Below are 14,019 nucleotides of genomic sequence, written 5' to 3' on the forward strand. Positions count from 1 at the left end.
GAGCTCCCCACAAATGGGGTGGAGGGAGGGGTCACTGCACTGGAAGATTTGTATAAGAACATAAGAATGGCCACAGTGGGCCAAACCAAAGGTCCGTCTAACACAGTATCCGGTTTTCTGAGAAGGTGCCCCAGAGGGAATGAACAGAACAGGGAATCATCCAGTGATCCATTCCCTGTCACCCATTCCCAGCTTCTGGCAAACAGAGGCTGGGACACCAGCCCTGCCCAGCCTGGCTAATAGCCATTGATGGACCTGACCTCCAGGAACTTATCTAGTTCTTGTTTGAAGCCTGTTCTAGTCTGGGCCTTCACAACATCCCCTGGCAAAGAGCTCCCTGGGTTGACTGTGCAGTATGTGAAGAAATATTGCCTTTTGTTTCTTTTCAACCTTCTGCCTATTCATTTCATGTGGTGACCCCTAGTTCTTGTGGTATGAGAAGGAGTAAAGAACACTTCCTTATTTACTGTCTCCACACCAGTCATGAGATTATAGACCTCTGTCATATCCATCCTTAGTCATCTCTTTGCCAAGCTGAAAAGTCCCCGTCTTATTAATCTCTCCTCATATGGAAGCCGTTCCAGACCCCTAATCATTTTTGTTGCCCCTTTCTGAATCTTTTCCAATTCCAATACATCTTTTTTCAGATGTGGGGACCACATCTGCATGCAGTATTCAAGCTGTGGACATACCATAGAACATAAGAACAGCCATACTGGGTCAGACCAAAGGTCCATCCAGCCCAGTATCCTGTCTACCAACAGTGGCCAATGCCAGGTGCCCCAGAGGGAATGTACCTAACAGGCAATGATCAAGTGATCTCTCTCCTGCCTGACAAACAGAGGCTACGGACACCATTCCTTACCATCCTGGCTAATAGCCATTAATGGACTTAACCTCCACGAATTTATCCAGTTCTCTTTTAACACTGTTATAGTCCTATCCTTCACAACCTCCTCAGGCAAGAAGTTCCACAAGTTGACTGTGCGCTGCGTGAAGAAGAACTTCCCTTTATTTGTTTTAAACCTACTGCCTATTAATTTCATTTGATGACCCCTAGTAGTTGTATTATGGGAATAAGTAAATAACTTTTCCTTATCCACTTTCTCCACACCACTCATGATTTTATATACCTCTATCATATCCTCCCTTAGTCTCCTCTTTTCCAAGCTGAAGAGTCCTAGCCTCTTTAATATCCCCTCATATGGGACCCTCTCCAAACCCCTAATCATTTTAGTTGCCCTTCTCTGAACCTTTTCTAGTGCCAGTATATCTTTTTTGAGGTGAGGAGACCACATCTGTACACAGTATTCGAGATGTGGGCGTACCATCAATTTATATAAGGGCAATAATATATTCTCAGTCTTATTCTCTGTCCTCTTTTTAATGATTCCTAACATCCTGTTTGCTTTTTTGACCGCCTCTGCACACTGCATGGACATCTTCAGAGAACTGTCCACGATGACTCCAAGATCTTTTTCCTGTTTTGTTGTAGCTAAATTAGCCCCTATCGTATTGTATGTATAGTTGGGGTTATTTTTTCCAATGTGCATTACTTTACATTTATCCACATTATATTTCATTTGCCATTTTGTTGCCCAATCACTTAGTTTTGTGAGATCTTTTTGAAGTTCTTCACAATCTGCTTTTGTCTTAACTATCTTGAGCAGTTTAGCATCATCTGTGAACTTTGCCACCTCACTGTTTACCCCTTTCTCCAGATCATTTATGAATAAATTGAATAGGATTGGTCCTAGGACTGACCCTTGGGGAACACCACTAGTTACCCCTCTCCATTCTGAGAATTTACCATTAATTCCTACCCTTTGTTCCCTGTCTTTTAACCAGTTCTCAATCCATGAAAGGACCTTCCCTTTTATCCCATGACAGCTTAATTTACGAAAGAGCCTTTGATGAGTGACCTTGTCAAAGGCTTTCTGGAAATCTAAGTACACTATGTCCACTGGATCCCCCTTGTCCACATGTTTGTTGACCCCTTCAAAGAACTCTAATAGATTAGTAAGACACGATTTCCCTTTAGAGGCCGATTTAAAGGACAGGTTACAAACCATAGTTAATAGTTCCGCAACTTCACATTTGAGTTATTTCAGAACTCTTGGGTGAATGCCATCTGGTCCCGGTGACTTGTTAATGTTGAGTTTATCAGTTAATTCCAAAATCTCCTCTAGTGACACTTCAATCTGTGACAGTTCCTCAGATTTGTCACCTACAAAAGCTGGCTCAAGTTTGGGAATCTCCCTAACATCCTCAGCCATGAAGACTGAAGCAAAGAATCCATTTAGTTTCTCCACAATGACTTTATCGTCTTTAAGCGCTCCTTTTGTATCTCGATCATCAAGGGGCCCCACTGGTTGCTTAGCAGGCTTCCTGCTTCTGATGTACTTAAAAAACATTGTTATTACCTTTGGAGTTTTTGGCTAGCCGTTCTTCAAACTCCTCTTTGGCTTTTCTTATTACATTTTTACACTTAATTTGGCAGTGTTTATGCTCCTTTCTATTTACCTCACTAGGATTTGATGTCCACTTTTTAAAAGATGCCTTTTTATCTCTCACTGTTTCTTTTACATGACTGTTAAGCCACATGGTTCTTTTTTAGTTCTTTTAGTGTGTTTCTTTATTTGGGGGATACATTGAAGTTGGACCTCTATTACAGTGTCTTTAAAAAGGGCCCATGCAGCTTGCAGGGATTTCACTCTAGTCACTGTACCTTTTAACTTTTGTTTAACTAACCCCCTCATTTTTGCATAGTTCCCCTTTTTGAAATTAAATGCCACAGTGTTGGGCTGTTGAGATGTCCTTCCCACCACAGGGATGTTAAATGTTATTATATTATGGTCACTATTTCCAAGTGGCCCTGTTATAGTTACCTCTTGGACCAGCTCCTGTGCTCCATTCAGGACTAAATCTAGAGTTGCCTCTCCCCTTGTGGGTTCCTGTACCAGCTGCTCCAAGAAGCAGTCATTTAAAGTATTGAAAAATTTTGGCTTTGCATTTCATCCTGACAAGACTTTAAAAGGAGGGCTTTGAACTAAGTTTGATGGGGACAGGTGAGCAAAGCCCACAGCTAAGTGGGGAACAAGACCTGAGAGATGGGTTGGAAACAGGAGGGAGCACGGGCTATAATGCAGAGAGAAAGGAGGGTCAGGGCAAAGCTGGGAGGCAAGATCAAACCAGTATCTTAGATGCCTATATACAAATGCAAGAAGTATGGGTAATAAGCAGGAAGAACTGGAAGTGCTAATAAATAAATACAACTATGACATTGTTGGCATTACTGAAACTTGGTGGGATAATACACACGACTGGAATGCTGGTGTGGATGGGTATAGTTTGCTCAGGAAGGATAGACAGGGGAAAAAGGGAGGAGGTGTTGCCTTATATATTAAAAATGTACACACTTGGACTGAGGTGGAGATGGACATAGGAGATGGAAGTGTTGAGAGTCTCTGGGTTAGGCTAAAAGGGGTAAAAAACATGGGGGGTGATGTTGTGCTGGGAGTCTACTACCAGGCCACCTAATCAGGTGGAAGAGGTGGATGAGGCTTTTTTCAAACAACTAACAAAATCATCCAAAGCCCAAGATTTGGTGGTGATGGGGGACTTCAACTATCCAGATATATGTTGGGAAAATAACACCGCGGGGCACAGACTATCCAATAAGTTCCTGGACTGCATTGCAGACAACTTTTTATTTCAGAAAGTTGAAAAAGCTACTGGGGGGAAGCTGTTCTAGACTTGATTTTAACAAATAGGGAGGAACTCGTTGAGAATTTGAAAGTAGAAGGAAGCTTGGGTGAAAGTGATCATGAAATCATAGAGTTTGCAATTCTAAGGAAGGGTAGAAGGGAGTACAGCAAAATAGAGACAATGGATTTAAGGAAGGCGGATTTTGGTAAGCTCAGAGAGCTGATAGGTAAGGTCCCATGGGAATCAAGACTGAGGGGAAAAACAACTGAGGAGAGTTGGCAGTTTTTCAAAGGGACGCTATTAAGGGCCCAAAAGTAAGCTATTCCGATGGTTAGGAAAGATAGAAAATGTGGCAAAAGGCCACCTTGGCTTAACCACGAGATCTTGCGTGACCTACAAAATAAAAAGGCGTCATATAAAAAATGGAAACTAGGTCAGATCACAAAGGACGAATATAGGCAAATAACACAGGAATGCCGAGGCAAGATTAGAAAGGCAAAGGCACAAAATGAGCTCAAACTAGCTATGGGAATAAAGGGAAACAAGAAGACTTTTTATCAATACATTAGAAGCAAGAGGAAGACTAAGGACAGGGTAGGCCCACGGCTCAGTAAGGAGGGGGAAACAGTAACGGGAGACTTGGAAATGGCAGAGATGCTTAATGACTTCTTTGTTTCGGTCTTCACTGAGAAGTCTGAAGGAATGTCTAGTATAGTGAATGCTTACGGGAAGAGGGTAGGTTTAGAAGATAAAATAAAAAAAGAGCAAGTAAAAAATCACTTGGAAAAGTTAGATGCCTGCAAGTCACCAGGGCCTGATGAAATGCTTCCTAGAATACTCAAAGAGTTCATAGAGGAGGTATCTGAGCCTCTAGCTATTATCTTTGGGAAATCATGGGAGACGGGGGAGATTCCAGAAGACTGGAAGGGGGCAAATATAGTGCCCATCTATAAAAAGGGAAATAAAAACAACCCAGGAAACTACAGACCAGTTAGTTTAACTTCTGTGCCAGGGAAGATAATGGAGCAGGTAATTAAAGAAATCATCTGCAAACACTTGGAAGGTGGTAAGGTGATAGGGAATAGCCAGCATGGATTTGTAAAGAACAAATCGTGTCAAACTAATCTGATAACATTCTTTGATAGGATAACGAGCCTTGTGGATAAGGGAGAAGCGGTGGATGTGATATACCTAGACTTTAGTAAGGCATTTGATATGGTCTCGCATGATATTCTTATAGATAAACTAGGAAAGTACAATTTAGATGGGGCTACTATAAGGTGGGTGCATAACTGGCTGGATAACCGTACTCAGAGAGTAGTTATTAATGGCTCCCAATCCTGCTGGAAAGGTATAACAAGTGGGGTTCCGCAGGGGTCTGTTTTGGGACCGGCTCTGTTCAATATCTTCATCAACGATTTAGATGTTGGCATAGAAAGTACGCTTATTAAGTTTGCAGATGATACCAAACTGGGAGGGATTGCAACTGCTTTGGAGGACAGGGTCAAAATTCAAAATGATCTGGACAAATTGGAGAAATGGTCTGAGGTAAACAGGATGAAGTTCAATAAAGATAAATGCAAAGTGCTCCACTTAGGAAGGAACAATCAGTTTCACACATACAGAATGGGAAGAGACTGTCTAGGAAGGAGTATGGCAGAAAGAGATCTAGGGGTCATAGTAGACCACAAGCTTAATATGAGTCAACAGTGTGATACTGTTGCAAAAAAAGCAAACGAGATTCTGGGATGCATTAACAGGTGTGTTGTAAACAAGACACGAGAAGTCATTCTTCCGCTTTACTCTGCGCTGGTTAGGCCTCAACTGGAGTATTGTGTCCAGTTCTGGGCATGACATTTCAAGAAAGATGTGGAGAAATTGGAGAGGGTCCAGAGAAGAGCAACAAGAATGATTAAAGGTCTTGAGAACATGAGCTATGAAGGAAGGCTGAAGGAATTGGGTTTGTTTAGTTTGGAAAAGAGAAGACTGAGAGGGGACATGATAGCAGTTTTCAGGTATCTAAAAGGGTGTCATCAGGAGGAGGGAGAAAACTTGTTCACCTTAGCCTCCAATGATAGAACAAGAAGCAATGGGCTTAAACTGCAGCAAGGGAGATTTAGGTTGGACATTAGGAAAAAGTTCCTAACTGTCAGGGTAGTTAAACACTGGAATAGATTGCCTAGGGAAGTTGTGGAATCTCCATCTCTGGAGATATTTAAGAGTAGGTTAGATAAATGTCTATCAGGGATGGTCTAGACAGTATTTGGTCCTGCCATGAGGGCAGGGGACTGGACTCGATGACCTCTCGAGGTCCCTTCCAGTCCTAGAGTCTATGAGTCTATGAGACGTGTTCCCAGTCAATATGGGGATAATTGAAATCCCTCACTATTACTGAGTTCTTAATTTTGATAGCCTCTCTAATTTCCGTCAGCATTTCATCCTCACTATCACTGTCCTGGTCAAGTTGATGATAATAGATTCCTACTGTTATATTTTTATTAGAGCATGAAATTACTATCCATAGCGATTCTATGGAACGTGCAGATTCATTTAAGATTTTTACTTCATTTGATTCTACATTTTCTTTCACATATAGTGCCACTCCCCGCCCCCGACCTGTTCTGTCCTTCCTATATATTTTGTACCCCGGAATGATTGTGTCCCATTGATTGTCCTCAGTCCACCAGGTTTCTGTGATGCCTGTTATATCAATATCCTCCTTTATCACAAGGCATTCTAGTTCACCCAGCTTATTATTTTGACTTCTAGCATTTGTGTACAAGCACTTTAAAAACTTGTCCCTGTTTATTTGCTTGCCCTTTTCTGATGTGTCAGATTCTTTATGTGAATGTTTCTCATCTTATCTGGCCCTTACATTATCCTCTTCCATCCTCTGCTCCTGACTAAAACCTGCAGAATCTCCATCAATAGACTCTCCCCTAAGAGAACTCTGTGTCCGATCCACATGCTCCTCTGCAGCAGTCGGCTTTCCCCCATCTCCTAGTTTAAAAACTGCTCTGCAACCTTTTTAATGTTTAGTGCCAGCAGTCTGGTTCCACTTGGTTTAGGTGGAGCCCATCTTTCCTGTATAGGCTCCCCCTATCCCCAAATTGCCCAATTCCTAATGAACGAAAACCCCTCCTCTCTACACCATCGTCTCATCTACACATTGAGACTCTGAAGCTCTGCGTGCCTACCTGGCCCTGCGCGTGGAGCTGGGAGCATTTCTGAGAATGCCACCATAGAGGTCCTGGATTTCAGTCTCTTCCCTAGCAGCTTAAATTTGGCTTCCAGGACATCTCTCCTACCCTTCCCTATGTCATTGGTCCCTACATGTACGACGACCACCGGCTCCTCCCCAGCACTACACGTAAGTCAGTCTAGATGCCTCGAGAGATCCGCAACCTTCGCACCAGGCAGGCAAGTCACCATACGGTTCTCCCGGTCATCACAAACCCAGCTATCTACGTTTCTAATGACCGAATCTCCCATTACTAACACCTGCCTTTTCCTAGCAACTGGAGTTCCCGGAGAGGTATCTTCAGTGCTAGAGGCAACCCCAGCACCATCTGGAAGGAGGGTCCCAACTATGGGAACGTTTCCCTCTGCTCCCGTTGACTGCTCTGCTTCCCTGGGCCTTTCATCCTCCTCAACAGTGCAGGGGCTGTCTGACCGGTGGTGGGACAATTCTACAGTGTCCCGGAAAGCCTCATCAACATACCTCTCTGCCTCTCTTAGCTCCTCCAGTTCTGCCACCCTGGCCTCCGAAGCCCGTACGCAGTCTCTGAGGGTGAGGAGCTCCTTGCATCGACTGCACACACACGCCATCCGCCCACAGGGCAGGGAATCATACATGCTGCAGTCAGCGCAATAAACTGGATAGCCCCCAGTCTGCTGCTGGGCTTCTGCCTTCATTGTCTCCTGCAGCTGCTTAGTTAATGAAGGGTTTTGTTTAAATCAAGAAGTTTTGAATGTAGTTTAGTTTACAGGTTTTAAAGGATGGCAAGTGAACCTTGCCCTCTTCCCAACTCCCCTGCGAAACTCCCTGTGAGCAGCCCCGGTTGCTTGCGCACTGCTTTATAAAGCCTGGGCTGCTTGATAGCCCCGCTCACTGACTAAGGCTCAGCCAATTAACAGAGGCTTCTAGCTTTCAAACTTTCCTTTGAAGCTTACAGCTTCCAACTGCCAGCCACAGCACACGGTCCTCCAAACAACCAAACAACCAAACAGACAGACAGAGATTTATATAGAGGCAATATGATATTTTCTGTCTCGTTATCTATCCCTTTCTTAATGATGCCCAACATTCTCTTTGCTTTTTTGGCTGCCGCGGCACATTGAGTGGATGTTTCCAGAGAACTATCCACAATGACTCCAAGGTGTCTTTCTTGAGTGGTAACAGCTAATTTAGATCCCAACATTTTATCTGTCTGGTTGGGATTATGTTTTCCAATGTGCATCACTTTGCATTTACCAGCCTTGAATTTCATCTGCCATTTTGTTGCCCAGTCACCCAGTTTTGTGAGATCCTTTTGTAGCTCTTCGCAGTCTGCTTTGGACTTAACTATCTTGAGGTGTTTTGTATCATCTGCAAACTTTGCCACCTCACTGTTTACCCCGTTTTCCAGATCATTTATGAATATGTTGAACAGCGCTGGGCCCTGGGGGACACCACTATTTACTGCTCTCCATTCTGAAAACTGACCATTTATTCCTACCCTTTGTTTCCTGTCTTTTAACCAGTTACCAATCCATGAGACGATCTCCCCTCTTATCCCATGACAGCTTACTTTGCTTAAGAGCCTTTGGTGAGGGACCTCATCAAAGGCTTTCTGGAAATCTAAGTACACTATATCCACTGGATCCCCCTTGTCCACATGCTTGTTGACCCCCTCCAAGAATTCTAGTAGATTGGTGAGGCATGATTTCCCTTTACAAAAACCACGTTGACTCTTCCCCAACAAATTATGTTCATCTCTGTGTCTGACAATTTTGTTCTTTACTATAGTTTCAACCAGTTTGCCTGGTACTGAAGTCAGGCTTACTGGCCTGTAATTGTCAGAATCACCTCTGGAACCCTTTTTAAAAATCGGCGTCAAATTAGCTATCCTCCAGCCATTTGGTACAGAAGCTGATTTAAATGATAGGTCACAGACTACAGTTAGTAGTCTTGCAATTTCACATCTGAGTTCCTTCAGAGCTCTTGGGTGATACCATCTGGTCCTGGTGACTTATTACTGTTCAGTTTATTAATTTGTTCCAAAACCTCCTCTAATGACACCTCAGTCTGGGATAGTTCCTCAGATTTCTCACCTAAAAAGAATGGCTCAGGTTTGGGAATCTCCCTCACATCCTCAGCCATGAAGACCAATTCATTTAGTTTCTCCGCAATGGCCTTGTTGTCCTTGAGTGCTCCTGTAGCCTCTTGATCGTCCAAAGGCCCCTCTGATTGTTTAGCAGCTTCTTGCTTCTGATGTACTTAAAGATTTGTTTGCTATTATTTTTTGAGTCTTTGGCTAACTGTTCTTCAAATTGTTTTTTGGCCTCCCTGATTATATTTTTACACTTCATTTGCCAGAGTTCATGCTCCTTTCTACTTTGCTCACTAGGATTTAACTTTCCCGTTTTAAAGGAGGCCTTTTTGCCTCTCACTGCTTCTTTTACTTTGTTGTTTAGCCACGGTGGCACTTTTTTGGTTCTCTCACTATGTTTTTTAATATATTTAAGTTGAGCCTCTAAAAAGTTTCCATGCGGCTTGGAGGGATTTCACTTTTGGTGCTGTAGCTTTTAATTTCTGGTTAACTAACCTCCTCATTTTTGTTTAGCTCCCCTTTCTGAAATTAAATACTACAGTGTTGGGTTGCTGTGGTGTTTTTCCTGCCACAGGGATGTTAAATTTAATTACATTATGGTCACTATTACCAAGTGGTCCAGCTCCATTCACCCCTTGGACCTGATCTTGTGCTCCATTTAGGAGTAAACCAAGGATTGCCTCTCTCCTTGTAGTAGTGGGCAGGAAGCCAAAGGGGCAGTGCCACGCAGGCCGGTGGGCAGATCACTTTGGGGACAGTCGGTCTGCGGATGGAGAGACCCAAAGGGGACGGGCCTAAGCCTGGGTGCTGGGAGAGGGACGTGGAGACACCCTGGAAGTGGGACTGGGGGGAGCTGGATGTGGGTTGACTCCTCCAAGGGGCTCAGAACCCTGAGCTGTGATGTCTGTAGGAAAACAGGGCGTACGTGGGCATAAGTCCAGGGTTAGTGGAACAGAGGCCAGACAGAGCCCGTGAGGGGTGAGCTGGGGAAGGTCCAGGGCACAGAGGCCCAGCCTGGAGCTCCGGCTCCGAGAGGGACAATGTGACTGACCTGTGGGGGAAGCAGCCACCCAGCCAGCTCCTTAGAGGCACCAGGAGGTGGCAGACGGGCTCCCACTCCAGGCCCCAGGTACGTGCCTCGTTGGACTCTCCTGGGCTTGGACTCATCAGACCCCCAGGGCAGCGGAGGGAGGTGGCCAAGGGGGAGACACTCCTGGGGCAGGGAGGTTCTGGGACAGAGGCCCTGTATCACAACCTGTGTGGTGCCACCCCATCGAATGCTGAAGGGCTGTGAATGGGGCTACAGGCCCAGGAGCGGAGCCATTCGCCTGCCTCTGGGACAGAGCCCTGGGCAGACACAGGCAGGGGCGGGGGCTGATAGTTGGGGTTCTCCAAGTCACCAGCTCGGACGTCCTTGTGGGGAATGCCTGGGTCACCGTAGGACAAAACTCCACCCCGGTTCCTGCACCAGACCAGGGTCTGGACTACGTGAACCAGAAGGCTCAGACTAGAGGTGTCAGTGAAAATGCAAACAGCTAGGCTGGGCTGTAACCATTAGTCAGTTCTCTGGGCCGCCTGAGGAGCTGTCTGGGCTGTGCGCCAGGTGACCAATAAACCCGCCTGGTTTCACAGGGCTGGGTGAGTGTCCCTGCAGACACTGGGCAGGGGGCACTGATCCCTGAGGAGAGGACACGTCTCCCCCAGGGTCTGTCCCAGACTCGCTGCCCAGAGCTCCCGGGGTGGAGCCCAGTCTCAGGAGACAGGGAGGCTGCATGGCTCACCCTGGGGGAAGAGTGGGACCCCCGGGGGGGGGTCAGGGTCACTGAAGGCCCCTCTCAGGGACTGTTGCCAGGCTGGGGGCATAGTCCCGACCCTGTGGGTCTGTGACTCCTACCGTGACAACACCCTTGGTTTTTACCCTTTTAATCTTTATCCAGAGTTTTTCAGCAGGTCTGCCTCCCATTTCTGCCTCAGCCTCCGTGCAAGTGTAGACAGCTTTGATATAAAAGGCCACACCGAACACTTCCTCCCTTTCGCCTTGCCTGTCCTTCCTGAGCAGGCTGTACCCGTCTGGACCAGTGCAGCAGCCATGGGAACGAGCCCACCCAGGCTCCGTGCGGGCAGGCGAATCAGAATTGGGATTATTCTAGTTCTTCCTGATTGTTTCCTACGCTTGGCGCGTCAGCACACAGACAGCTAAGATGTGCCTGAGCTTTCCCCTCTCTAGTCTTGTCTCTCCTTGGTCCCTGCCGTGACGGCCCACATGTCCCCCAGATTCTGACCCCTCAGTACAGGTCTCTGGGCTCACCGAGGGGCTTTTCTCTCCTGCCCTGTTGAACGTAGTTTAAAGCCCCTGGCACTGGGCTCGCCAGCACATATCCGAGGATACACTGCCCCTTCCTCGGCAGGCGGCCCCCACGGCTGCTCAGCAGGGCACCGCATGCGGGGGCTGGGAAGAAGTGCAGAGTGGCAAGGCCCACAGGAAGAGGGGATGAGTCAATGGTCAGACCCAGGAGGACAGACGCTGGAGATTGCAAGTGAGAACATGACAAGAGGACTTGCAGCCAGAAAGACCTGAAGGGGGAAGGCTGGAGAATCGCCCCTACACCAGGAAGAGGCACTGGTGAGCCCTCGGCTGGACAATGTGAGCAGAGCTGTTCTGCCGTGGGTAGGAAAGATGAATTCAGGCTGGAACAGGTGCAGAGAAGGGCGACGAGGCTGATCGGAGGAACGGAGAACCTGCCTTACGCGAGGAGACTCAACGAGCTCGGCTTGTTTAGCCTGACCAGACGCAGGCCGAGGGGAGATCAAATTGCTCCCTCTAAATCCACCCCAGGGATAAACACCAGGCTGGGAGAGGAGTTATTGAAGCTAAGTGTCCATGTGGACACAGGAACACGTGGCTAGAAACTGGCCATTGGCAGGTTTAGATTTGAAATTAGATGAAGGTTTCTCACCACCAGAGGACTGAAGCTCTGGAGCAGCCGCCCAAGGGGAGCAGTGGGGACAAAACCCCGAACTGGCTTCCAGCCTGAGTGTGATCAGTTTATGGAGGGGATGGTGTGATGGGGCTGCCTACGATGGCATGGAGCCGATCTGTGACCGCTAGCAGTAAATCTCCGCGGTGATGGGACACTGAAGAGAATTCTTTCCCAGCTGTCTGGCTGGTGGATCTCATCCACATGCCTGGGGTCTAACTGATCCCCGGATTTAGGGCGGGGAAGGAATTTTCCCCGGGTCAGGTTGGCAGAGACTCTGGGGGGATGGGGTTCGCCTCCCTCTGAAGCCTGGGGCCTGGGTCACTTGCTGGTTTGAACTTGTGTGAATGGTGCAGTCTGTCACGTGAAGCCTTGATTTGAGGACAACAGAGGCTCGGGGCCTATTGCAGGGGTGGGGGTGTTCTGGGGGCTGCAGTGGGCAGGTTAAACTGGAGGATCAGGATAGGCCCTTCTGGCTTTGAAGCTTATGGGACTAAAGGAGCCCATGGGGGGTAAGGAATGGGGCGCTGACCCCATGGAGAGGGACAGAGTGGGGCCCTGATCAAGGGGGAGAGGTGAGGAGATACGGAAGGTGGGGAGGATGCTGACCCTGGGGTGGGAGCAGCCGCAGCACTGGAAACAGGGTGGGGTCTGAGGCGGAAGGGTGGGTCCAGGACTCAGGGCCTGGCTCCAGGAGGAAGGGGGTTGGGATGGGGATGGGAATGGGACAGCCTGGGCTCAGGGCAGCCGTGGAGGCTCTGAGTGGCTCAAGGGCCCACCCCACAGGAGCTCTCCTGCCTGCCCCCCTCACCTCCTCGAGGGATCCCACCCCCACAGGCGCTCCCCCCACCCCCTCCCCTGCTTGAGGGGCCCTGCCCCCCACAGGCGCTCCCCCCGCCCCCCAAGGGGCTGCCCCCACTCACTCTCGGAGGGAGTCCAGGATCTCGGCCCGCCGGCGCTTGGCCTGGCTGGTGACAATGGTGCGGTAGGTCTGCCGGTCGATGGCCCAGAGCCGGACCTGGGTGAGTGCTGGGGGGAAGGGTTAGTCTGGGGGCAAGGGGAAGGGTCCCAGCTCTGCTCCATCAGCCAGGCTCACACGGGACCCAGCATTGCCCGGTCCTGCCACCACTAGGGGGGCAGCCGCATCCAGCGGGGCAGCGCCAGAGCTGTGCTGGTGAGAGGTGGGGGGTAGTGGGGGGGAGCAGGGGCTCTGCTTGTTTGCTGGAGTGGGGGCAGAGCAGGATCTGGAGTTGAGGAAGGGGGTGTGGTGGGAAGGCAGGGTCTGGGGCCAGGGTGAGGTCAGGCTCTGGAGCTGGGATGGGGGTGAGGGCAGGGGCTGGGTGGGGGCAGAGCAGGATCTGGAGTTGGGGAAGGGGGTGTGGTGGGAAGGCAGGGTCTGGGGCCAGGGCGCGGTCAGGCTCTGGAACTGGGGTGCGGGCAGGGGGTGGGAGCTGGGATGGGGGTGAGGGCAGGGGCTGGGTGGGGGCAGAGCAGGATTTGGAGTTGGGGAAGGGGGTGTGGTGGGAAGGCAGGGTCTGGGGCCAGGGCGCGGTCAGGCTCTGGAACTGGGGTGGGGGCAGGGGGTGGGAGCTGGTATGGGGGTGAGGGCAGGGGGTGGGTGGGGGCAGAGCAGAATCTGGAGTAGGGGAAGGGGGTGTGGTGGGACCAGGGGCAGGGTCTGGAGCTGGGGTGGGAGCAGGGATGGGGGTGAGGGCAGGGGCTGGGTGGGGGCAGGAGGTGGAGCTGGGGTGGGGGTGGGACTGGGGTGGTGTCTGAAGCCAGGTCAGGGGCTGGGGTGGGGGCGGAGCTGCATTGGGGTGAGGGTGGGGCCAGGGCAGGGGGTGGGAGCTGGGGTGGGGGTGGGGGTGGGGGCAGGGGCGGGGCAGGGGAGGGGGCGGGGACAGGATCAGGGGTGGGGACAGGGGGAGAGCCGGGGAGGGGGAGGGAGCGAGGCAGGGTGGGAGTTGGGGTGGGGGTGGGGGCGGGGCCAGGGTCTGGGGTGGGGGCAGGGGTGGGGTGGG

The 14,019-nt window shown here is 49.4% G+C and overlaps 1 protein-coding gene across 2 annotated transcripts in view; it reads right to left on the reverse strand.

Moving 5' to 3' along the window:
• The window catches only part of LOC127048810 (cGMP-dependent protein kinase 1-like), a 93,548-nt gene that overhangs the window by 55,485 nt on the left and 24,044 nt on the right, over window positions 1-14,019 (reverse strand). For both annotated transcript variants that reach the window (XM_050948802.1, XM_050948803.1), the window contains one exon: window positions 12,922-13,027. In XM_050948802.1, the coding sequence (XP_050804759.1) occupies window positions 12,922-13,027 (106 nt within the window). The remainder of the gene's footprint in view (window positions 1-12,921; window positions 13,028-14,019) is intronic.

This window comes from Gopherus flavomarginatus, chromosome 4, assembly GCF_025201925.1.
Source record: "Gopherus flavomarginatus isolate rGopFla2 chromosome 4, rGopFla2.mat.asm, whole genome shotgun sequence".
In the NCBI taxonomy this organism is placed as follows: Eukaryota; Metazoa; Chordata; order Testudines; family Testudinidae; genus Gopherus; species Gopherus flavomarginatus.